The sequence below is a fragment of the Pan troglodytes genome, chromosome 17, assembly GCF_028858775.2.
Source record: "Pan troglodytes isolate AG18354 chromosome 17, NHGRI_mPanTro3-v2.0_pri, whole genome shotgun sequence".
Taxonomy (NCBI): domain Eukaryota; kingdom Metazoa; phylum Chordata; class Mammalia; order Primates; family Hominidae; genus Pan; species Pan troglodytes.
The window spans coordinates 20,164,753-20,190,897 of NC_072415.2; the positions used below are offsets into that span (position 1 = coordinate 20,164,753).

The 26,145-nt window shown below is 42.5% G+C and overlaps 1 protein-coding gene and 1 pseudogene across 6 annotated transcripts in view; one reads left to right on the forward strand and one right to left on the reverse strand.

Annotated features, from left to right (window-relative positions):
- The window catches only part of PIEZO2 (piezo type mechanosensitive ion channel component 2), a 478,008-nt gene that overhangs the window by 411,214 nt on the left and 40,649 nt on the right, over positions 1–26,145 (forward strand). For 5 of the 6 annotated variants that reach the window (XM_016933287.4, XM_016933289.4, XM_054671877.2 and 2 more), the window contains 5 exons: positions 352–458; positions 5,552–5,666; positions 18,813–18,872; positions 21,217–21,383; positions 22,104–22,270. In XM_016933287.4, coding sequence (XP_016788776.4) covers positions 352–458; positions 5,552–5,666; positions 18,813–18,872; positions 21,217–21,383; positions 22,104–22,270 — 616 coding nt within the window. Of the gene's footprint in view, positions 1–351; positions 459–1,733; positions 1,833–5,551; positions 5,667–18,812; positions 18,873–21,216; positions 21,384–22,103; positions 22,271–26,145 lie in introns of all 6 variants that reach the window. The other variant, XM_054671878.2, reaches the window with a different exon arrangement.
- LOC100610438 (microtubule-associated tyrosine carboxypeptidase 1-like) lies at positions 10,029–12,485 on the reverse strand (annotated as a pseudogene).

A 26,145-nucleotide genomic window follows, 5' to 3' on the forward strand; every position in this document is an offset into this window, starting at 1 on the left:
CAGTTATTTTGGTCATCTAGGTAACAAAACTGGCTGCTGCAGAGTTGATCTGCTTCATCTATGTAAAATTTACAATGAAGAAGGGAGAACATACCAGATCCACCCTGTAGTGGCCGATTCTCTTATATGGCAAAGACAAGGCCTCATACTCTGTAGACCCAATATGCCAACACCGCGTAGCATTAGCCGAAGATGAGTTCTCTTCATCTCGTGTGTTTTCCTCTCTGCCAACATCTTTCGTTGCGGTTCTCTTATGGACAATTTGTGTATCTTTAGGGGACATTTCATTAATAAGCCCCCAATTTCCTTATATGTCTTTCAAGAAATGAGTGAATATTTTGTTTTGCTTAGTGGTCAGGAGTGGAGATTATTATTTGTTTGAAACGGATAGTGAAGAGGAGGAAGAGGAAGAATTAAAGAAGGAAGATGAAGAACCTCCACGAAGGTCAGCATTCCAGGTAATTATGGGGAAAATCATTTCTTTGCTAGTTGGAAGAGCTTTTCTTATGGACGGACCTTCATTGCAGGCCTAGACACCTCCTGTCATATTCATATGTCATAGCTCCCCGAAGCTTCTGATTTACATCTGCAATTCTTTATTTCTAATTAAATTGTAATGATGCCTGCTCCCAGCAACACCGTAATTAGTATCAAGCAAGAACCATGTACAGGCCAGGTTTTCATTCACTGGCACTGAAACAGTTCCTGATACTATAAACAAAAAATAAAGCTTCGTTGGGTGAACTCAATGTTTTTCTTGCAAGCAGGAAGTGAAAAAGACTTCTCTGGCATTGCATTGGATTGCTTGAATGGACTTACATTCAATGTAAGGCGATAATGAAAACAAAATCCTTGCTTTGTTGTGGAGCAAATGATCATTTAAATGTTGCTTCAGAGTTTGAAAACCGTTTCACATGTATTGCTAAATATTTGAGAATATATTGAACTAGTAATAAAAATATGTGGCACAGTTCTGGTTTTTTCAGCTTAGCTACCTTTCTGTTTTAGAACCTGCTGTCCCATTCTCAGCTATAGCTCACCAGCCTAATGTAGCATATTGAGTGAATGTGAATCAATGCTTGCTAAAGATGAGGCTTTGTCATTAGAGTTATGTATGGGATGAAAATTGGTCTGTGTTTCTTTTATCAATTAACTACCTACTAGGGCTGTTATTTCCCATTTGTTTTCCTATGAGGCACATAGAGTGATGTCCATCAAGCCACATGATATGCCCGTGATAAGGCCTTCGTCAGTTTTTTGGCCAGGACTTCTCAAGTGGGTGGGGCCCATCCATGCTTGTTTCCCAGTGACATTGAAAAACTGAATTCTCCATAGAGACACCTTGGTCTGATGCTTTCTTTCTTCCCCCATTGCTTCTTGTGTCTGTTTCTTCATGACCGGGTTTTTGTGCATGTTTGCAGCTGGCTTATCAAATACTAATGACTTAACTCATTTATTTTTATTCGAAAGAGTTTTCTTCTAACCACCACTCATCGTGCAGCCAAGGAGAGAACATGAACATCTTCACTATGTTGGATGGATTACATGCAATGATTGACTATTTTCTTTATTCCTAACTTACAAGCAGAGCACATTTTTTTCTAGCTTCAGTGACTGGCATCTTTTAACCTAGTTGGTGTAACTGTAGAGACAAATTCATGCTGACATCATATATTAAATTACTAGTTTTTGTTTTTTTCTACTAATTACTCTTGCTTTGTCCTTCTTTGTAGAGAGCTATTGGGAAGTTTGCATCAGCCATTTTAGCCTTGCCAAAGTCTGTCATTAAACTTCCCAAAACTATTCTTCAGTATTTAATCAGAGCTGCAAAGGTATTTGATGTTTTACTGATGTGTAGTGTGTGACTCTCTGCTCTGTAGAAATGTAGAGAAATATACCTTCATTGCCCTATCTCTGCATTTTCTCGGTTCTATAGATGGTACCGTGAAGGAATTACAGGAACGTAAAATATTAGAAAAAGTTTTCCAAAACAAGTTCTTAGAAGCCAAAGTTCTTATTATTTGACTCTTGCTCTTAAGTGGACACCAGTAACTATCGAAAAATAGAAAGAGAAAATGCAGATACAGATATACTTGCTGTCCTTCTCATGGTGTTGCCTAAGTCACATCTCATTTTAAAAGGGTCACATCTGGTTGCATGAATCAGTTCTGATGAGTAAAAAGGGTGATAATTTTTCTCAGAAAGCTGGTAAAATTCTGGATAAGCTAATAAAAGATGTCTTTTACTCCATCTCTCGTTCGGGTCCTTTTCAGTCTCCGTCTTCCAGTTTCTGCACTCGGTACAGCCAGCTTCTTCCTGGGCTGATCCACCCAGTGCAGTCTGCGGGCTCCTCAATCCCACAGATCCATGCTAGGGCTTTTGAATACACTGTCAAAAATTATTTGTTGATTAACCTAATGCACAGTTGAAGTTATTCAGCTACCTATGCTGTAGTCGCTTCGTTACGGAAAAACATTAATAATGAATTCCTATTCTTACATTTTATAGAAAGCCCTTTCTCCTGAACTCAGTCAGGGGCAGCCACTAAAATGCTTTGCTCTGTATGTCCCTCACCTGTTAAGCGAGTAGTTCAATAGTGACATAGACCAGTGCTTCTCACATTTTACCCTGGGGTCTTATTTAAATGCAGGTTCTGATTCAGCAGGTCCTATGGGACCTCACAGTGTGCATTTCCCTCAAACTCTCATGTGAAGCACAACCGTGGCTGGGCCTTGAGTAGCACCATCCACACCTCCAGGTTCCTTCTGCTTTTAAAATGCCAGGATCCTGTTTTTTAGTGTAGTATTTACCATTTCTGCTTCTCCCAAATTCTTTTCCTTTTATTTTCTATGACTACCATATGACTTTCTCAATTCGTATTTAAGAATTTATTTAAATGAAATATAACAATGTAATTATCCCCCATCTTAGTTTCTTTTCAAAAAAATTATCTTACAGACAACATAAAGAAGGTGCTAGACCACACCTGAATCAAAGGACAGATGATGAAACTTCACCAATTTCAGTTAAGGATCTCCACTTTGATAAAGCTCTCCCTGTCTTAAAGAATAAGTGTATTTTCACATAGTTGTTAGTAAAACAAATCCTATATTCCCCTGATATATATGGTAAAATTTAAGATAAAGTCAGGAACGCATGCTACTGGTAGTAGCTCTTTGGAGAGCTCAAAGGTCTTTCATGTAAATTTCCATGTATTTTTCTACTCCTGGTTCATGGAGCTTGTGTCTGATTTTCCAGAGAGGCGCATCCAGCTGGCTGACAGGTGCAGGTGCAAAGTAAGAATTGGGAAGTTCTGGCTGGGCGCTGTGGCTCACGCCTGTAATCCCAGCACTTTGGGAGGCTGAGGCGGGCGGATCACGAGGTCAGGAGATCGAGACCATCCTGGCTAACACAGTGAAACCCCGTCTCTACTAAAAATACAAAAAATTAGCCAGGTGTGGTGGCAGGCGCCTGTAGTCCCAGCTACTCGGGAGGCTGAGGCAGGAGAATGGCAGGAACTGGGAGGCGGAGCTTGCAGTGAGCGGAGATGGCGCCACTGCACTCCAGCCTGCATGACAGAGCAAGACTCCATCTCAAAAAAAAAAAAAAAAAAAAAAAAATTGGGAAGTTTGGTAAGAGCCTTCCATTTCTTGACTCAGTAAGGATTGGGACGTTTCCCCCTCCTCTTCATTGTCAACGTTTTTCTGACCCTCTTAATAATTCCTGGAACTGTAAAATGTTTCTATTTCAAAACATCAAAGTTAAGATAATTTACCTACAAATAAGGAATTACCCTATGAGTGCCTCCTCTCTCCGTTTTCCCCAGTTTGCATACCTCAATTCTCATGGCAGTGAGGCAGCACTGACATGCTTCTTCTTTAGGGGTCCTTTGTTGAGCCAGGAGTGCCATTTTATAAACCAAAATGTTAATGGCACCCACCCTTTCTACAAGACTTCTTCGATTCCACCCTTCACATCTCGTTTCCTCTCTCCTTTTCCTCCCAGTTTCCTTTTTCTTCAGAGAAAAAGAATTCCTCCAACTTGTGCGCCTCTTATATTCACAAATCCTCAATTACTTTTTTGTTTTCTATTTTCGGGATTCGTGCATCATCTAAAAGCAATATTGTGATAACACTTTTTTAAAGGAAATGTCACCATATGTTGCTCTTAAACCTGAAATTTTCTTATGTTCAGTAATCAGATTATTTTAAAGCAATCAATATTGTGCAGAGGCAAGTTGCTTATTAATGTACTATAACTCCAAGATATTCTTGATAGAATTCCCAATTAACACCCAATTAACATAGCCAATAAACATCTACTAAAAATTCCTTTATTCAGTCCTCCTGAAAATTCCAGTTCGTCTTCCCATTATTTAAAATATGCTTTTGGCATAAAATAGAATAATTTTTTGCCTCCTGGAATTTGTTATTCAGAAATAATACAGATGTTGCATTTGTGTTAATTTCTCGTGAAATTCAGATTTCTACCAGTGAGAAAAAAAGAAACAGTTTTTCTATTATAGTAACCTATGACCCTTCCATTTCCATATATGGAAAAGTTGAGTCTCTCTTTCCTTTCTACTGACTTCACAATGCCACTGATTTGCTTATGCTGTGTTTTTCAAAGATTTCAGAAATCTGAAAATACTATAGAATAAGATGAACAGATCTGGGTTTAAAGAGCTCCCAGAAAATATTTATTTAACTTTATCATCATAATGAAAAACCCAGCTTCCCTGAGACCCAGGTGTGTTTGTGGTGCATGAGAGGCATGCCTGCTTGGCTTCATGTTGCTATATGGCTGACTTTTTCTATCAAGGTTTTCTTTTTGTTCTTTCTGCATGATTTGGGAGACTCTTGGTATGGGGGCTCTTCACAATTGCTCTTTCCTGGTTCTCAGTTATAATATATTAATGCAACTATTTTCAGCTCCTGAATGAAAATGACAAAAGGCAACCAAAAGCCCCACAGTTTTTCTTTAATGCTATTCTGGAATAACTCCTTAACCTTAATATCACATTTTTTTTCCTCGCAAAGTACTAATCATTCTCCAAATCCCTTTCTCAAGTCGCTGGTAATAGCTATTATTCAGAAGGGAGAGTATCAAATGCACAAAACTATTTTCCCAAAGTAAATAAGACTACTAAAGATGTTATTTTGCTTTTGACTCAAAGTTTACTTGTGATGGGAGAAAGTACTGACACTGAATGAGACTTCCAGCTTATACCTATTGTGGACAGTGCAAAAGCATCAGTAATAAGTATCACAAATTGTGGTGAGATGTAGGGACTTGGGAGAAATGATGGTTTGTTTGGTGTACCCAAAGTTTATCTCATGATATCTGTGATACCAGATGAAATATATTACTACAACATCTGTTGTCTTTTTCTAAAAAAAAAAAAATTGAATCTCATGATAATAAAAATAGCCCGGGATGTTTAGTTTGTGTTGGGAGGAAAAAATATTTCAAAAGTCAGGAAGCTTGGTGTAGGTCCCTTTTATTTCAAATTATTAAAAGGCCAGAAAATAATTGAACTTTCTCCCTTCAGTTTGTTTATCAAGCCTGGATTACTGATCCTAAAACAGCACTCCGACAAAGACACAAAGAGAAAAAAAGGTCTGCAAGAGAAGAACGGAAACGAAGGCGGAAAGGATCCAAGGAGGGTGAGTGGTGGGTGGGGTGGCTGCGGTGGGTGTGGCAGTTTTCAGGCTGTGCTCCCCAGCCTTGTCTGCAAAGGACAGAAACTTCTGAGGGATTCAGATTTTTAAATTCTAAAGAATGCCAACAGTTTTAATTTGTCCTTAATTGGTCATTTCTGACACTTGGAATAAATTAAAGCACAAAATTAGGAGATATATATAGATATATCTATATATATCTATATATATCTATATAGACATATATAGATATATATAGATATATATATATCTTTTAAGTAGGAAAAAAGGAGAGTTGCAAATGAAACCCAAAAAAAGTAGAAGAAAACTAATTTCTTACATGGATATTAAGTAATAAAAAAAAAAAGAAATACTACAGGACATGACCTGATCAAGTTAAAAATTGTTCTTAGAAAAAGCTAAGGCCAGGCGCGGTGGCTCATGCCTATAATCCCAGCACTTTGGGAGGCCAAGGCGAGTGGATCACGAGGTCAGGAGATCGAGACCATCCTGGCTAACACGGTGAAACCCCGTGTCTACTAAAAATACAAAAAATTAGCCCGGCGTGGTGGCAGACGCCTGTAGTCCCAGCTACTCGGGAGGCTGAGGCAGGAGAACAGCGTGAACCCGGGAGGCGGAGCTTGCAGTGAGCCAAGATCGCACCACTGCACTCCAGCCTGGGCGACAGAGGGAGACCCCGTCTAAAAAATAAATAAATAGCCAATAAGAAAGATGAAACTTTGGCAATTTAATCAAGAAAAAAGGGAAAGCACACTTAAACAACACTCAGAAACAAGCAAACAAAAGGAACATATACTCAGCGTTATACCAAGATATTTGAAAACATGATATAAACACATCTCTAAGGGTAAAAATATTTCAAACTATAATAAAAAAAATCAAAAGCGAAGTTGAAGTGCAGGTGATTCACTCAGGAGCAATATTTTATTGTATATATCAGACTAAAGATGAGTATTCTGTGTATGTTAAGAACTGCTAGAAATCAAGAAAAGAAAAATTCAATTCAATCAATGAGAGGGTGTGAAAAACAATTCACAGACCAGAAAACAAAAATGACCAAAAGGTGCTCAGTCTCACTGTAATACAAGAAATACAAATGAAATATTCTGACATACTGTTTTCTTAACCCATTGGATTGACAGGAACCTAAACGTTGGATAATGTCACTGCTTGGGAGCTAGTAGGAAGATAAGTACTTACATATACCATGAGTTGTATTGTGAAGTAGTATATCTACTTTGAAGAGTTGTGTGTCATTACCTGCTAAAAGCTCAAGTGTTACATATCATACTACAGATCAGTCCCACGCCTAGGTGTTTGGCTTATTCTATAGCAGTACTTGCACATGTGTACAAACACACATGTCTAAGAGCATTCATCAGATGCTATTTGTTAATAACAAAAAATTTGGAAACATCCTAAATGCCCATATGAAGAAGAGTTAAATACATTATGTTACTAATATATTATGGAATTTTATTCAGTTCTTTAAAAATGAGATTGATAGCTTTGAGCTGGTATGGAGAACAATTCCTGACACATTATTAAGTGAAAAACAACACACTGCAAATGGCACGCACATTATGAAATCATGAAACAAATGAAGTCAGAGTAGTACCTCAAGACAGTATTTTGCATTTTTAATGGGTGCATATAATAACTTATGAATGCAAGAGAAAGATCAGGAGGAATATTCACTCATTAGTAACAGTCGTTACTTCTTGAGAAAGTGGAGATTAAGAGGCATGATTAAAGATAAGGCTCATCTGTTGTATTTTGTTTCTTTTCTTTTCTTTTTTTTTTGAGACAGAGTCTCGCTGTGTCACACAGGCTGGAGTGCAGTGGGGTGATCTCGGCTCACTGCAATCTCAGCCTCCCGGGTTCAAGCGATTCTCGTGCCTCAGCCTCCTGAGCAGCTGAGACTATAGGCGCACACCACCACGCCTAGCAATGTTTGTATTTTTAGTAGAGACGGAGTTTCACCATGTTGGCAGGTTGGTCTTGAACTCCTGACCTCAAGTGATCCGTCCACCTTGGTCTCCCAAAGTGCTGGGATTACAGGCGTGAGCCACTGTGCCCGGCCTGTATTTTGTTTCTTTACAAAGGAAATATATCCATAGATGGCTTGTGAAATATAAAAGGCATTAAAAAATAAAAAGGAAAAGGTAATTTCTAATGGAACTCTAATTACAAAGTCTCTTCTTTTTGACCTTTCTTCTCCCGATACATCCTAGTAACTTTATCTTACTTTATTGCTTTAAGAAGACAAAATTAATACACAATTGCTGGAACAGGTCAAACAGTAAAGAGGTACACGTATAATCTGCCCCAACCCAGTCACCTCAAAATCCTGTCCTCTAAGGTTACAAATCCTAACAGTATGTTGTGTTCACTTTCACTTCATTTCTCATGTGCACACACATGTATGCAGGTGGTTTCCTTTATTGGTTTTTTTTTTTTTGAGACAGAGTCTTGCTCTGTCGCCCAGGCTGGAGTGCAGTGGCGCCATCTCAGCTCACTGCAAGCTCTGCCTGCCGGGTTCACACCATTCTTCTGCCTCAGCCTCCCAAGTAGCTGGGACTACAGGCGCCCGCCACCACGCCCGGCTAATTTTTTGTACTTTTAGTAGAGACGAGGTTTCACCATGTTAGCCAGGGTGGTCTCGATCTTCTGACCTCATGATCCGCCCGCCTCGGCCTCCCAAAGTGCTGGGATTACAGGCGTGAGTCACTGCGCTGGCCTATTTTTTTTTTAATAAGTTCATGCGTTACAAATTACTCTTTCATTTTCATTACCAATGTCATGAACATTTCTCCAATTATTTATAAAATCATATCATTCTTTTTCAATAGCTGCAAAATATTCCATAGTGCAGATATGCATAATTTATTCAATCCTCTCACCCTTCATGGACATAAGGTTGCTTCCGGATTTTTGCCACAATGAACAGTGCCATAATAGATATCACTGCACAAACATTTATACGTCATAATATATATGAGTGTGTTTAAATGCTTAGCAAAGGTTAGGAAGAACATTCATTTTCCACAGAACAGATTCGCAAAAGTGGGATGACTTAGAGTGTGCCTGTTTTTACTTTAATAGATATTTTTCGGAAAGGTTTTAGTACTTTGACCTCCTCCATGTGAGGGACAAGAGTGTCCAATTTCCTTTGGCCTCACGCACAGGATTTTACTCCTGTTTTTATCATTTTTCTTTCTAAGGATGACAAATGGCTTTTATTTTCATTTGAATGTAGTTGAATTCTTAACTAATTAAACTGAGCATTTTTATTTCACATTTTGTTGGCGATTTTTTCTTTTCAAGTCTAGGATTTAAACACTTTTAGCGTTTTCCCGCATCGTTCTGTCGGGTTGTTTGTTCTTATCAATTCATGCTATTTATATGTCAGGCTTCTTATCCCTTTTTTTCTTTTTTCTTTTTTTTTGTTATTACTGTTTTAATTGTCTGGCTTCCCTCTGGACTGGGAGCTCAGTGAAGATTCTGACCAGTAACTTACACAAAAGGCGCTCTGCACCTCACCTGGTCCAGGAGGGGTTTAGGACTTGGGCCACCAAACTCTAGGGCCTGTCCCTCAGGGACAACTGCAGCTGCTCCTAGGCTATGCCAGCCTCTGCCAGAGACCAGCTGTGAGGGTGTGGGCAAAGACAGGAAAAGCAGAGGCCAGTGGAGGGAGTGGGGACAGGGCCAAGGGAGCTCTTGGACTTGATTCACAAGGCCTGAATCACTCTGTATGTGTGTGTGTGTATGTGTGTGCGTGTAACGGGAGTGGGGCTAGGAAAATCGGTGCCTTCCAGAAGGAGTGTCTTGTTCCCTGCCATGGAACCTTCAGGAGCTGCTGCTCCCAGCCACAGGAAGTAGATCATATAAATATGGAATAAATACATGACCAGTGAGAGAGGCAAAATGTTGGAAAGCACAGCCCAAACCAGCTGGGTCTCTACTACCCCAGGTAGTACCCCAAGCTCAGGCCATCAATCACCCCAGGAGAAGGGATCCCGACCCCCACCAGGACCCAGTGAGAAGCAGACAGCACGAATGCTGAAGGAGCACCAAGGGGACAGGTGAGGGAAGGGAGAGACTGGAGTACCGGGACAATCAAAGCCATCTCATGCAAGAACAAGTTTCTATTCCCAAACCACCCTCATCCCCATCAATGCTCAGCTCCCTTCCTGCCCCCATGCCTTCCCTCTGCTCAACACAGAGCTGGAGGCAGGAGGGCGACTCAGTTTGCCAGACATGCTGCTGCAGATCCCCAGGCCCCAGGGAGGCTAGCAAGGGACACAAACCCTTTGATGTTGCCACTCCTTCTCAAGGAATGCTCCTGCCCTCCCAACACCCCCCAAGAAACACCCAGACCGTGGAAGCACAGAGCAAACAGCTTCATGTTCTGGGGGCCTATCTGGAGCTTCTGTCCAGGGCCTCTGTCTGCAGCCCTCAACCTACATCAGTCGGGCAGCAGGCGACCCAGCTCCGCCACATCCAGCCGGTTGGTGGCCATGATGTGCTCCAGCTGCTGCCGGTAGCGTGCCAAGTCCTGCATAAGGTGGGGCACCCGGGTATTATCCAGCACCCCATGGGGCCGCAGGTGGTCCACATCCTCATAGGACACCTTGCCCGGTGAGGTCAGCAGCGGGAAATCGACGGTCTGGCGATGTCCCAGAATGCACAGGATGCCGTTCAGGTACACCTGGTCCTTGCTGAATTAACTTGGCAGCGAGGTGTCTGTCTGGCCGCGCTTGGCGCGCGCGCAGTACTCCCAGCGCACGTCGGCGTCCCGCACGTAGCGCGCCAGGTCCTGGAAGAGCTGGCGGAAGGACATGCGCACAGCGTGGCGGCTGGTGTAGTAGAGCAGAGCAGCGCAGCGCGCCACAGGAACGGCTGCTTGCGGAGCAGCACGCTGTGTAGGGTGGCCAGGCCCTCCTCGTGGGGTTCGCCGGCCGTAGCCCGTACCGCAGCCGGCCCTCCGCGTTGTGCCACGGCTGGCGCGCGTTGTTACCGCCCCGCAGGTAGTGGGTGCCTGCGGGGAAGGCGAAGGGAGGCAGCGCTGGGCGGGGCGTTCGGGGACCCACCTAGGAGCCCAGCCCTGGCCCTGCTCCACCTGGCCGGGGCTCTGGCCGCGAGGCTTCCATTCTCATGCTCCCGAGCACAGGCTCGCACACAAGCTCTTCCAGCCCCAGGCAGCGTGAAGCCCCTCCTCCGGTGAACTCGCACCCAAGGATCCACAGTTGCTCACATATATGAATCCTCTCCCACCCATCCGCCCACCACCCTACACCCACGCACCCACACACGTGCACGAACTCTCCCGAACTGACATTGCCCCCAGCCCTCCTGGACACAAGAATACATATACCACCCTGCCCAACATCCTGGGTGCCCATATTATTTTGAACAGTCACGCTGATGCCTTCGGTAAAAACCACCTCTTGCCCAGAGCAACAGGATTCTTGATGAAGAGGGACAGACAGATAGAAATAGTGGTTAGTGCCCTGCACCCTCCTGCCCAGCCTGGCCAGTCGCCTCCTAAACCAGGCGCCGTGTGTCCTCAAGCCAAGTCCATTCCCAGGATCTGGCCTTCCATCCACCCTGGAAGGCCCGCGTGGTGGTTGGCCTGGTGGGACCCTGAGCGTTCTGCCTCTGGCCTGTCAGGGCCTCACCAGCCCTGCCGCCACTGTCGAGAGAAGTCGGAGAGGAAGTAGAGAGAGAAAAATATACCCGAAAGGACCAAGAGATGAAGGCGAGCCCAGAGCGTGGGCAGGCATGTTCTGGCCTACCTCTGTGAGCCAGAGGGCGGAGGCGGCTGCTCAGGAAGGGAAAGCCCCGACCTCAGGAGGGACAGGGGAGAAACAAAAGGGGGAGTTAGTGGGGCCCCTCCTTCCCACGACTCCCAGCTCCCAGGTTCCTTTCATGCCTACCCATCCACCCGGATACCCACACCCTGACCTATTTCATGCCACAGCATGCCCTCCAACCAGTACTGGCGGGCTCCGGTCAGGTTGACCGCCAATGTGGGCCGGCTGTTCTCCACCATCATCACTGCCTGGGACAGCAGGTCTTCACTCAGCTGCACCACAACCTCTTCGACGCAGCCCTCCTTCTGCATGTATTTGCCCACAATGGACCGTATCTGGCACTTGGTGAGCAGCTGCCTGCCGGTGGCAGCCTCAAAGTGTTCGTAGGTTCCAAACTTCTCCAGAACAGCCTCAGTGATGCCAACTGCCTGATGGATGAACTGTCCAGAGGCCTCGCAGTACTTCAGCACAGCCGTTGGCATGGGCTCCTGGTACTCGAACTGTGGATTGTAGGTGTAATGCGACTGAAAGAACTTGTCTCCCTCACGGTCCACGTTGGTTGGCCGCAGGGCCACCAACATGCAGGGGCTCTTGCTAGCACTATGGCCTGCATCGCTTTGAGTCTTAGTAATGTGAGGCAGGGAGGCCGCAGGGTGCCCCCACCTGGGTTCCGTCGCTGTCCAGGTGGAGGCCGTCCCAGGGTGCCACGACCCCGCCGGCCAGTACTATTTACAGAGTAGGTGCTCTCACTGCGACACATGTGGCCGCGGTGGCCCAGGTGCATCTGTGAGAACGGCTGCTGCTCAGGCTGGGGCTGCAGTGCTGGGGGGACTGCCAGAGCCACGGGCAAGGCCAGGGACTGAGACCAGGGGTACAGTGGTGGCCCATCTCGGTCTGAGGGCTTCAGCCTATGACGCAGGGACAGGAGACTGGTAGGTGGGCTGGTGGGTGCCTGATCGTACGCCTGAGCCCCCGAGTCCAGCACCATTCTTTCTTGGGGGTCACATCCAGCTGGGTCACTCCAACTCCCCACACTGTCGACTTCTGGGGACACAGAAGGGCATGTGGAGACCAGCATGAGTGGGTGTGACCAGAGGACCAGCAGGCCCTGTACTCCACATTGCCTTTGGTGGGCCCAGGCTCTGCTACCAGGGGTCTGATTGGCTGCAGCATCCATTGCCTCCAGCAGACTTCACCCAAGTATGCTGGGCCAGGAGAAAGCACTTTTGTTTTCGTTTTTGTTTTTTGAGACAGGGTCTTGCTCTGTCACCCAAGGTGGAGTGCAGTGCAATGATCATAGCTCATCGCAGCCTCCAACTCCTGGCCTCAAGTGATCCTCCCGCCTCAGCCTCCCAAAGTGCTGGAATGAAACGCATGAGCCACTGTGTCCAGTGGAAAGCAAGAGTTTTAAACACCCACCTAGATGGTGGTTACTGGAATCCTGTAAGCCTGAGCTCCTGAAGGCAAGGACTGAGCCCCTTATTCATGATTCTAATCTCTGTGCTCAGCACTCACTTAATCTGGGAGGTGGTACAGTGCAGCCACAGCTGCCTGGGCTGATTAGGTGAGAAGGCCTCAGGGGCTGCCTTCTGCCTATGGCATCTTCTCAATGCCACCCCTGCCCACCCACCTGGCTTTACCCACATCCTCCTGCCCATTTTTCCTCCGTCAATTTGAATGTCTGAGGGCCCCATGCTTATGCCAGTACCCCCCAGAATACCCTCTCTCCTCTGAGCCATCTGTTGAAATCCAAATTGGAATCTGCTTTTGGGGGAGCAGAGGGAAGCTTCAGCAAATCCAAGCCAATCTCTGGCTTGTCCCCTATCTGAGGGATCTTTCGAGTGGTCATCCAAGGCCAGTGTCAGGGCGCTCACCCCACCTCTGTTCCAGGACTCAGTCCAATCCCGTCTCCCCCCAGAGACTGCCTGGAGAGGCTCCAGCTGCAGAGCTCCTTTGCCTGCTCAGCAACTCCCTTCCAGCATTTCTCCTCTCTCCTACATCATCAATCTCTTCCTCTCTGCTGGAGTCTTTCCATCAGCATAAACACATGCTGTTATTTCTCCATCTTAAAAAACAAAACAAAACCCTCACTAGTACCCACCCTCCTCCAGCTACAGCCCCACTACATCTCCCTCCATCTGCTCCTATTGCAGCACATACCTCGAGTCATCTATACCCAGTCTCCAGTTCCTTCTTTCCCGTTCTCTCTTAAATCCACTCCAATTAGCCTTTTGTTCCCAGCTCTCCATCCAAATTGATCTGATCAAGGTCACCAATGACCAGCAATGACCTTCATATTGATCAGCACCCGATACAGTTAATCACTGCCTCCTGGAGGCCAGGCGCGGTGGCTCACGCCTGTAATCCCAGCACTTTGGGAGGCTAAGGTGGGTGGATCACCTGAGGTTGGGAGTTTGAGACAAGCCTGACCAACATGCAGAAACCCCATCTCTACTAAAAATACAAAATTAACTGGGTGTGGTGGTCCATGCCTGTAATCCCAGCTACTTGGGAGGCTGAGGTAGGAGAATTGCTTGAATCCGGAAGGCAGAGGTTGTGGTGAGCCAAGATCATGCCATTGCACTCCAGCCTGGGCAACAAGAGCAAAACTCTGTCTCAAAAAAAAAAAAAAAAAAAAAAAATCACTGCATCCTGGACACATGCTGTCCACTTGGTTTTCCAAACACACTCGAACTTAGTTCTCCAGTTCTCCTGCCTTGCTGGTCATCCTTATCTCCCTGACCTCTTAACACTGTAATATTCCAGGACTTGTCTATGGAAACTTCTTCATTTATGTTCACCCCCTAGGTGTTCTCATCCACTCTCGTGGTTTTAAACACGTTAGCTCAGACTTCTTCCATAAACTTTAGACCAGTGTGCCAATTTCAGTGCAATTTGAGATTATCCCTTTTTTGTATGTTTCAGATATTTTTTCCAACCCAAGGCTTATATTTTGATTTAGTTATGGTATATGTGGTCTAAGCAATTTTTATTTTTTTTCTTGTGTCAAATGGGTCTAAATTTCCCCTTGCAGTTTCTAGCTTTCCATCTTGCTTTTAAGAAAGTCTCTTGGCTGGGCAAGGTCGCTCACCCTGTAATCCCAGAACTTTGGGAGGCCGAGGCGGGCAGATTACAAGATCAGGAGTTCGAGACCAGCTTGGCCAATATGGTGAAACCCTATCTCTACTAAAAATACAAAAAATTATCTGGACGTGGTGGCACGCACCTGTAATCCCAGCTACTTGGGAGGCTGAGGTAGGAGAATCACTTGAACTTGGGAGGTGGAGGTTGCAGTGAGCTGAGACCGCACCACTGCACTCTAGCCTGGATGACAGAGTGAGACTTTGCCTCAGGAAAAAAAAAAAAAGCCTCTCCTCCCAAATATGATGCAGATGTTTCCCAGATTTTCTGTTAATTTTACTTACATCTTAATTTTTTTTTTTTGAGATGGAGTCTTGCTCTGTTGCCAGGCTTGAGTGAAGTTGCACGAAATCAGCTCATTGCAACCTCCGCCTCCCGGGTTCAAGCAATTCTGCCTCAGCCTCCTGAGTAGCTCGGATTACAGGCACACACCACCACGCCTGGCTAATTTTTTGTATTTTCGTAGAGACCGGGTTTCACCATGTTGGCCAGGATGGTCTAGATCTCCTGACCTTGTGATCCTCACACCTCGGCCTCCCAAAGTGCTGGGATTACAGGCATGAGCCACCGCACCTGGCTACATCTTAAATTTTTATTCTATGAAGTGGAGATCTAATTTGTTCACTTTTAGATGGATAGACAATTACGTTATTCCAGTTTATTAAGATGATTCATCCTTTTCCTACTGGATTTAAATGCCTCATTTGTCAGTGTTAGGCTCTCTTTCTTCTCGGGTGTGTTTTCAGACTCTGTATTTTGACCTTCCCTTGTATTGTCTCGGTTTGGGTCAATGCCACATACTGTTGAGTCTAGTAACTATAGAGTTTGTTTTAATTTTTAGTGAGGCAAACTCCTCTCACTACCTTTTTTTTTCAGAATTGTGTTTGCTGTTCTCAGACATTTGTCCTTCCGGAATGTTTGGATCAGTTATAAAAATTTGTTCTTTGGTCATCTTGAAAATAGTTCCTTGCTCTGTGTCATGAAGATTATTTATTGTGCACAGGCAGCACTCTTAACCTACCAATCAAAGACAGCAATAATTTAAAGATACTCTTTTAATGAATATTTACTCAGCACTTTCTTGGTACGAGGCGTCATGTCTTCCAGATAGATGAAGCACATGGATCCCATTCTTCTGAAGTGCCAGCTGTTGTCATATGTGCCTTATGTATACTGTAGTAACTAACTCGATCCTTGCAACAGCACAGGGTCATTTTATTATCCCTGCTCTACAGAGGAGCAAATAAGGTCCCAGAGAATGAAGCAACTTGCCGGAGGTCACACAGCCATTCAGTGAGTAGTGGGTCTGAAATTCCTACTAGACTTCTTTGTTCTAAAGCCTTTCATTGTAACTGGTAGGCAAGATAAGTATAGGGAAAAAATTCCTAATGATATCAAAACTGCAAAGTTCCATTTTAAAAAGTAGAGATAAATTAATGTGGGACCTGAGGGAGAAAGGATTTCTTGTAGCCAAGTATGTCTTCAGGGAATGCTCCATGAAGAAGGGAGTATTTGCACACAGCCTGACATTCTAGCAGAAGAAAGCAAGCCCATGCATAAAAAATAAAGAGCAGGTCAGCTTAGCTGGTCAAGACCGGATGTGGAGCAGCAGTAGTAAAGAGGATGGCAGAAAATAAGTTTGAGAAGATTCTTGGAGTCAGATCGTGAATAACCTTAGATAGGGTAACCAGATAAAATGCAGGAAACTGAGCCAGGAGCTGTGGCTTATGCCTGTAATCTCAGCAACTTGGGACGCTGTAGTAGAAGGATCACCTGAGCCCAGGAGTTTGAGACCAGCCCGAGCAACATCTCTAAAAAGATTTTTTCTTAATACAGTCAGGTGTGGTGTTGCACACTTGTCCTAGCTACTTGGGAGGCTGAGGAGGGAGGATCACTTGGGCCCTGGAGGTCAAGGCTGCAGTGAGCTGTGATCACACCATTGCACTCCAACCTGGGCAACAGAGCAAGACCTGACTCTAATATATATATTTACACACACACACACACACACAGAATATATATAGGACATATATATGAGATATATATATATTATATATATATACACAGAGAGAGAGAGAGAGAATATACATATGACATATGTATTCTCTCTTTATATTACCTGGGCTCCATATGTGTGTATGTATATATATATACATATATATATATATACACACATATACATACAAACACACACACATATATTCATATATACATATATATATATCCTCTCTCTATATATGAAGCCCAGTTTGAGTTTTTAACATAACAAATAATGTTTAGCTTAAGTATAATCTGGACATAGTTCATGGAACATACTTACACTTTAAAAATATGAAGATTTAAGATACCTACCTCAAACTTCACATCATTATTTGAAAATTCTCAAGATGTACTTCCTCAGAGCAACTGTATGACAACATCCTCTATCAGATGACAGCATCAACACCAAATTATAAATGTTCTAGCCTCATCCCTGGGTCTATTTTGTGTCTCCTAACCTGATTTTTTCATTTTACTTTCTCCTCTACCTGTTATCCTTCTATATTTCATATGTAACCCTAAACCACCTTATATCCTTTTTGTAAAAAGGTTTATTTGGAATCAATCACTGGTACCCAAATAAATAAAATTAAAACCTCAAAAAAAATGAAGATTTCTTAAAGAACTAAACATAGAACTACCCTTCAATCCAGCAGTCCCACTACTACATATATATTCAAAGGGAAGAAAGTCATTATATTAAAAAGGTACCTGCAGTCACATGTTTATTGTAGCACTATTCACAATAGCATAAATATGTAATCAACCTAAGTGTCCGTTGATCAACAGAGGACTGGATAAATAAAATGATATATATGTATATGTCATGGAATACTATTCTGCCATAAAAATGAATGAAATCATGTCTTCTGCAGCAACATGGATGGAACTGGAGGCCATTATCCTAACTGAATGCAGAAAGTCAAATATCTCATGTTCTCACTTATCAGTGGGAGCTAAGCAATGGGTGCACATGGGCATACGGAGGGCAGTCATAGACACTGGAGATTATCAAATGCGGGAGAGTTGGGGACAGGGGGATTGAGGGTTGAAAAATTACCTGTTGGGTACAATGTTTGCCATTTGGTGATGGGTACACCAGAATCCCAGACTTTACCATGACACAATATGTGCTTGTAAGGAATCTGCACTTATCTCTCCTAAATATATTTTTAAATGTTCTTAAATTTAAAATTTCTTGTTTATCTTACATTCAAATTTAACTGGTTATCTTGCACTTTCATTTGCTAGATCTGACCATTTTAGCCTTAAATAAGAGGCTATGAAATGAAATGAAATCCTATAATGTCATTTTAAGATATGACAACCATTTTCTATAAAGAACCTCATAGCAAATTTATTTATTTATTTATTTATTTATTTATTTATTTATTTATTTTAGACAAGGTCTCACTCTTTTGCCCAGGCTGGAGCGCAGTGGCACAATCACGGCTCCCAGGTTCAAGCAATCCTCCCACCCTCAGCCTCCCAAATAGCTGGGACTACAGGTGCGCACCATCACACCCAGCTAATATTTTGATTTTCTGTAGAGACGAGGTCTCACTATGTTGCCCAGGCTGGTCTCAAACTCCTGGGCTCAAGCTATCCTCTCTCCTCAACCTCCCAAAGTGCTGGGACTACAGGCATGAGCCACTGCACCCAGCATTGATAGTAAATATTTTAAGGTTTACTATTCATAAAGTCTCTGTTGCAACTCAAATCTGCCATTATAGGGCAAAAGCAGCTATAGATAATATACAGACAAATGGGCATGACTGTTAATTTCACATAATTTTTACATGCACCAAATATTATTCTCCTTTAGATTTTTCAACTATTAAAAATATAAAAGCCATTCTGAACTCACAGGCCATTTGACAACAGTCAGCCCACCAGTACTGGCCAGTACCCACCAGCAAATGAAGTTTAAACATCCTTGATTTACATAATTTTTATGCTGGTGTGGAGTAAAATAATCTAAGAGCTATGAATTCTAACAACTTTTCCCGAGGAACTCTTGAAATAGAATGTCCTAGAGTTAATTATAAAATTCCTTTTAATCTAGAAGAATAACATTGGCATTTAATTTACCCTAGATGGAATTTAACTCATCTTTATTGAACACACTTGGCAGGTCCTGTGGAATGGGAAGAGCGGGAGGATGAACCAATCAAAAAGAAATCCGATGGACCAGGTAACCAAATAAAGACAAATATGAGCTGTGGGAACTTTGAAAATGATACCTGCCCAGATCGTATATAATGGAAGGCTGCCTGAAAAACTGTGAATCGAACACTGTTTTCTGGACTATGAGTAAATAATCAGTATCCCTTGGAATCTCATCTCCACTGAAATTGCAAAATGACTCTTAAAAGTAGGTCTGGACTTTATGCAGTTGGATAAAATGTTGAATTAGTGTCACTTTGTAAATTCCTTTATGCAAGCACCTATGAAAGAGGCTTTTAGGGAGCAAATTCTTAATGTCCCATGGAAGCCATCAGAACGAAGGCACACACAAAAAATACTGGCAATTATTTTTAAAAAACACAGAGAGGAGGAGGTAAATGAGAGATAAGTAGGACTGGCGAAATTAGAGATACTCTAGAAGGTTAGGGCCAAACTCTTCATTTTAGGAGGGGAAAACCAAGCTCAGTGAGTTGGTGACTTGTTCTGGATTCCACAGATAAGTAAGAGAGTCAGGGATAGAACCCTTGTCTTCTAACTGCCAGTCCAGCCACAGTGCCATTTGGGCTCCTCATAGTATGTGATTTGGAGGAAGGTATCTTTATGCAGGAAGAAAAAAAGGCCAAAGCCCCCAAATGAAATGAACTCGATGCTCTCTAGCCCTCTCTAATCATGCCATTTCTTCGTCTGCTTTGGAGCGCCTATGCGGTTATCTATCAGCAGGCCAGGCGTCAGGCTCTTTATGTCCCCACACAAATGCTTCCAAGCCTCCCCTCTGCTGGCACGAAAGGAGACTTACTGAAGGCCACCTGATGCCCTCCACCGTGCCAGTCCTCAAACCCAGACTTCCAATTCTAGGTCATCGGACACACATATATGTGGACCTGGACACCCTTATTGCTGCAAAGCCTCACACCGTAACAGCTGCCAACACTTCAGATCACGTGTCTTGTTTCTCAGGCACTTTTTCGAGAGTTTGGAGTATATTAACTTGTTTAACTCTCTCAAAACAGGGAACTGAGGCAGAGAGAGATTAACCGACTTAACCTCTTAGTTGTATTAACCAAGCCTATATAACCACTAAAGAGTAGAGTTGGGATTTGAACCCAAGGAGTCTGAATCCAGAGTGTGTGCTCTTAACCACTGTGCCCTACTGCCCCTGTGGTTAAAGTTGAGTCCTCACTTTCCCTGTTGGTGAGTCGTCACCCAGGTTCACAAAGCGCCTGTGATTCATGTCTCCAGTGCAGTGGCTGCAGCCTTACCATCAGGCCCACTGTAGCAAAACTACGCCGTAATAATGTTCACCTTCATCATTTCTAAGAAAAAAATTGTGGGTATGAGAAAAATACATGTCGAAAATATAAGGAGCTCCTAAAGTTCATTGATGGGTGTAACTCCAAGCCTTCCATCCTCCAGAGCCAAGCTTCCCCTTTATGTCTACACAGAGCAGCTAGAGGCTCTATCTGAACGATTGTGAGAAATACATACCTTGCTTGAGATTTTATAAAGGATGTGAGGAGGGGCGGAGAGGAAAACATAGGTGCTCGTGGCATCTCCTGTTGAGCGGCCACAGCACTCACTTCATTCAGCTTCAAGCAGCGGCCGTTCTCTTCCTGTGCCTCCTTGCTCAGCAAAAGATACCCTCTCCTTTCCTTGCTTCCTAAATGTACCTCATGGAAGACTGTTAGGTGTGACATGGTTTTGAGGTTTGGGTGTCACCAGGGTAGTGACAGCACAGGTGGGAAATTGTCACACAGAACATCAGATGTCACTATATACACATATAAGGGAGCTAGAGGAAATGTCATGAAGAAAATCAGAAAGAAAATATAGTTCCTATTCAGTAAATGGAAGTGGACCATCATAAAGCTCTCATCCTCGTCGTCTTTCCCTTGAGTGGGCTGAGGAGGAGGAGGAAGAAGAGGGGTTGGTTTTGCTGTCTTAGGGGTGGCAGAGGCAGCAGAGGTGGAGGAGAGAAGGTGGAAGGGGAAACAGAAGAGGCAGGCACGTTTGGAGTAACTTTTACTGAAAACAATCCACGCGTAGAGTGGATCCACGCCGTCCAAACCCATGTTCAAGGCTCAGCTGCACAGGGAGCCGCCCTGCTTGCTGTTTCCACTAAAGATTACAAGTTCTATCCTGATTTGGTCTGCCACTGCGTGTGTGCAAAGCCGCACAAAAGCTTCCTGCATGGCAGCTCTCCTCCGTGCGTCATGAGTATCTGAGTCACATGCCTTATTAGATGCACGGGCCAAGAGCCAGGTCCAGCTTTGGTAAAACATCGCTGGGCTACACAAAAGCAAAATCAATGGTATTTCGTTCCTTTAACATCTTGTTGCCTTTCTTCCTCCTAGATAATATCATCAAGAGGATATTTAATATTTTGAAATTTACCTGGGTCCTATTTCTGGCAACAGTGGACAGTTTCACTACTTGGCTTAACTCCATTTCAAGGGAGCATATTGATATATCTACAGTTCTGAGAATTGAACGATGCATGCTGACCAGAGAAATTAAGAAGGTAACACTGCTGGTGTAATTCTTTTTGCTCCTTCCCACATTAAGAAGACATTAAAAGTCAATGTCCAAAACTCCAGGTAGGATAAGACAAAGCCCTTTCTTTCCAGGCAGTTGTGGCATAACCCCTTTGCTTTTCTGTATATTTAAATCTATTCCACACTAAGAATTAAAATAATTAAATGTCATGCACATGCACCTACACACACACACGTCACAGAATGGCAACTTTATTCATCCTATCCCTCCCCTCACCACAGTTTTCAGGTGTACAGACTTTGCCTTGTTCCATATCCCTATATCTAATAGAGAATTATAGTTTTAGTCTAGAAAGTGTAGAAAGTGGTGTTTTTTTTTTCTCCCTCCTGATCACTGAAGTCTGGAAAGTTTGATCTAAAACTTTTTTATAATAAAAAGTAGGACATACGCAGAATAACAAAATATATGGTTTAAAGACTGTATTTAAAAATAATAGTTCATTTCTTGAAAAGTTACTATGATTTGGCAAAATTATCTACCTAAAGAAGACATTTACTTAGATCTACCTAGTAATGTTGGAAACCACTTATGAAATGAGTCGACATCAATCCCCACTTGCCTAGCATGGTCCTAATCCTTATCCAGGCATGCATGGGTATGAAAAGCTGTCTGTGTTGAGAAATGCCAGGTGGCTATACAGGTAGATGCCTCCATAAGAACTGTGGCAATGTCTCATTCTCCTCAGGGCAATGTTCCAACTCGGGAGAGCATCCACATGTACTATCAGAACCACATCATGAACCTTTCCAGAGAGTCGGGACTGGACACCATTGACGAGCATCCCAGAGCTGCTTCAGGTGCACAGACAGCCCACAGGATGGATAGTTTAGATTCACATGACAGTATCTCCAGGTATTTCACTTTCTAACAATGGGTTTACTTTTGACAAAGGTAAATGAGGTGGATGTCATCAAATATAAGAAATGAATGTGTGAGGTGAAAGTTCATCAAAACCATGCATGGACCCCCACCCTCTTCCAGCTGTCGCCATCTGTACAACAAACTATAAGGAACATTGTCCTCACCTAGAAGGAACCAAATAAAAGCACATATCAATAAGACACTATTAGCTATACCTGTGTGACCCAAAGGCACAGTATAGAGATTTCCAGGCTGGAGGCAAGGAAGAATGATCCCTCCCAACCCCAAAGTTATTATTTGTGGGACATCTTTAGTGCCTTTCAAGATAGCCGATCCACAGTGTCTTCTACATTAGGGTCTTCTACTTCTGTTGCTATCCTTGATCTTTCCCTTCAGAATTGTTACCTTAAGGTTTATGATAAAAATTCCCAAAAAGTGTTCTGTTAGCTTCCATCTTCTCTGAGTTTACTATTGTATGCATTGTTTCACAACAGGATTGTCAGATGACACAGTACTAATGGGTTCGCCAGGGGCCAGCACTAAGCACTGTACCTGGGTTACCTCATTTTATCCTCTAAGACCCTACGAGATGCATGCTATTATTATCCCTCTTTTGCAAAGACAGAATTCGGTTACAGGGAGATTAAGAAACATACCCAAAGTCACACAGCTAGGATGTATATAAAAGCCGACCCACAATCCAAAATCATGTGGTTTAGCTCAGAACCCAAGCTCTCAACCACCCTCGTATGCTGTCTCTCATTGCCTCTTCCTGCACCGCAGACCAACTTACTGCCTGTCCCAGAAAAGCCTCAGAATTCTTTGCATCACAGTGTTCTAGATAGCTGATAACAATTGTACAGAGCTGGATTCTAAATTAAAGCAGAAGTCCCTGTCTTAGGAGGAAAAATCGCCTTGTTAGGGTGAAGGGCTAGACCAAATGAATTACACCTTATAGCCACCTTCATGGGTAAAGAATTGTATCATTGAGAACATTCATGTTTTATGTTTTTCATTAAACATGTTGAGTATCAGCTATTCTGTGCCAAGCCCTGGGCTCTATTCTGGGAGAGGCATATAAAGATAAGAGTAATCCCCTAAATGGTTTGAGCCTAGGAAGAACTGAGATAAGGCTATTACCTGCTAAAGTGCTTGTCCTGGGGAGGACAGTAGAGACTGGTGTCTCTGACTGCTGGTCAGAAACTCCTGGATGGCTTTAGAGTCACACTTTAGAGCAAGGCACTAATGACCTGGAAAAGTATTTGTCCTTCACAAATGCTGGATATATTTCCAGATGAAATAGGAGAGGAAGCTGAGACCATTTTATTGATATCAAACCCAAAATAGACAACTGGATGTTGGAATTACAAACTGAGTGAGGAATGTGGGTAAAAAAAAAACAAAAAGTTTTGCCCTAAAGTGCTAATTAACTGTTGCTGCATTCCTGTATTTGAGCCTCTCTAATTATGCCTATTATTTTGCTACCCAATAATTATTATTGAGGCAGATCCATATTTATTGGTATGAAAAGATCTTTGTGATATATATACACAGTAAAATATATACATATATTTAGTAAAAATCCAAGTTTTAAAATAAGATGTATGCTAAGCCTAATTTAAAATATATATATTCATGCCTAGATTGATTTAGAAGTAATATTCGTGCAGATAACACTGTGCATGGGTGTATCCCTGCCTGCTCCCCTAAAATAGGTATTGATTCTTTTAAAGTCTTTTGAGGGATAATAAAAGAGACTATATTTTTCTTTTAATTGGTTAATAATCTTTGCTTATTTATGAGTTCCAAAGACACAGATATTTCATCTATTATTGTATATTTTTATGGAAAGAAGAAACATTTAGGACAGAAACTCGTTATGATTTCAAGGTCAAACATTTATTTCCTAATTGAGATTTGGTTTAAAGTTTTAATTCATAGAATAAAATGACTGATTATTGGAAAACTGTGTCATCATAAAACTTTCTTTTTCAGTGTCTTTCTACCCAAGAATATGCACATTTCTCAATTATTAATTTCTGAAACCATTAGTAATATCAAAGTTACAAAGAGAACATTTAATATCATATCCTTCCACTGGTGAGTGTTACCAGAGCGTCACTGTGTCTTCCTGAAAACCTCCCACAATCAACATTTTGAAAGGGGAGCTTCTGTCTTCTTCTTTGACAGATTCCATTCAGACAAAAAGTCATTCTTTATTTTGAATTTTATTTTTACTTTTTGAAAGCTATTATAACTGTTCTATTTAGAAGCTTCCAGATGTATTAAATTCATTCTTATTGCAACAAGTGTCTCCCTATCTACTGATCGTTGTATTTCAACTGAATCATTCTCTCTTTAATTTAATTCAATGTACTTAATTCATTTTAATGCTAAAACTTAAAATCCGTGTCTAGCTCCATGTTACCTAAGCTCTTAAGTAGTCCAGCTAGGTCCTCCCTTAATCCTAGAGGGACCCTGCATGGGCAAGTCTGTGAAAGCCTGCAGGTTTGTGCAGCAGGGTGGGTGGGGAGCCAAGACTTGTCCGAATGTGCTGAGCACTCGAGATGCTGACTGGTGCTGCTTCCTAGTTACAGGGTGAACAAAGAGATATTGGGGAATCTAAACATTTCTAAATCTACCCGCTGTAGGAACTATTCACGATCAAACAACCCTTTTTCAAAAACCAAGAGAATGATAGGATGAAAGAAATGCTGAGATTCTCTACACGTAAATGTCCCAAATGATGTTTCTTTTATTTGTTCATTTATTTTTGTGTAACATTCACACGCATCCCACTGCTCTCAGCTTTGGACTGTACTGCTCTGCATATATCCAGTATGGACTGGGTCGGATCCAAACTATGTCTTTATTACTTTTAAATTCTAAAATAAAAGGCTCAGACAGCTCTAGTGAACTTAACCAAAAGTCATGATCATATTCAACTGGAATCGTTTCCTCCTGCGCAGTGAAGAATACGATCACGTACATGCGTAGTGTTGTCTGAATATTGCACCTTTGCATCTTTCTTCGAGAAAATATGCTGCCCCATCATGTGATTTGTAAAATGTTTCAAATGCCTTTTTAAAACCTCCCTTCTTGCTTCATTTTGTAATACAGAGATTTTTTTTTGTTACCTGAATCCCCAAGTGTGGCAAGCGAAATGGGTAATGAATAGAATTGCCTTTCTTCATTAATTTGTGATGACATTAACAGTAACTGGTGACATTTTTTAATGAACCTCTTTTGAAATTTCATGAAGCCATATAGTCTCCCACAGGGAAAAATCATACAAAGATACAATTTTTTTCATACAATCTCAAGGATTTTATAGGCCTCCTGAGTATCACACATGAGCCTGGCTTGAAAAAAGATGCTCCAGAACCAAACTCTGAATCAGTGGCCTCAGAGAATATTCAAGGTGAATTGAAAATAAATTTTTCATAAAATAAACATAGGTGAATCCCATCTTTATGACTTTTAACTACATAACAATGAACAACATGCCCCATTAAGAAATTAAATATTATAAATCACAATTAAGGGGGAAAAACAACTGGTTAAAATAAACTCAAGTAACTGCCTTTAAATCTGACCTAAGATTGCAAATAGGAAACCATACTCATGATAAAAAATTGTTAGTTAAGAGATATTTAAATTCATCGATTGCTTTTTGACAAAGACTGTCAAAATATCCCCCCAGTTTTAAAATGGTCAGTCAGTAAATACAATAACTAGTAGGAAACCAGCACCTTTAGCATTAAGTTTTAATGTATTTTTATTTTGTTTTTCAACCTAAAGAAAGGGGAGACAGAATAGGGCCTATCTTGTTGCCAGTAAAGGAGTTACCTCACTTGCCCTTTTCT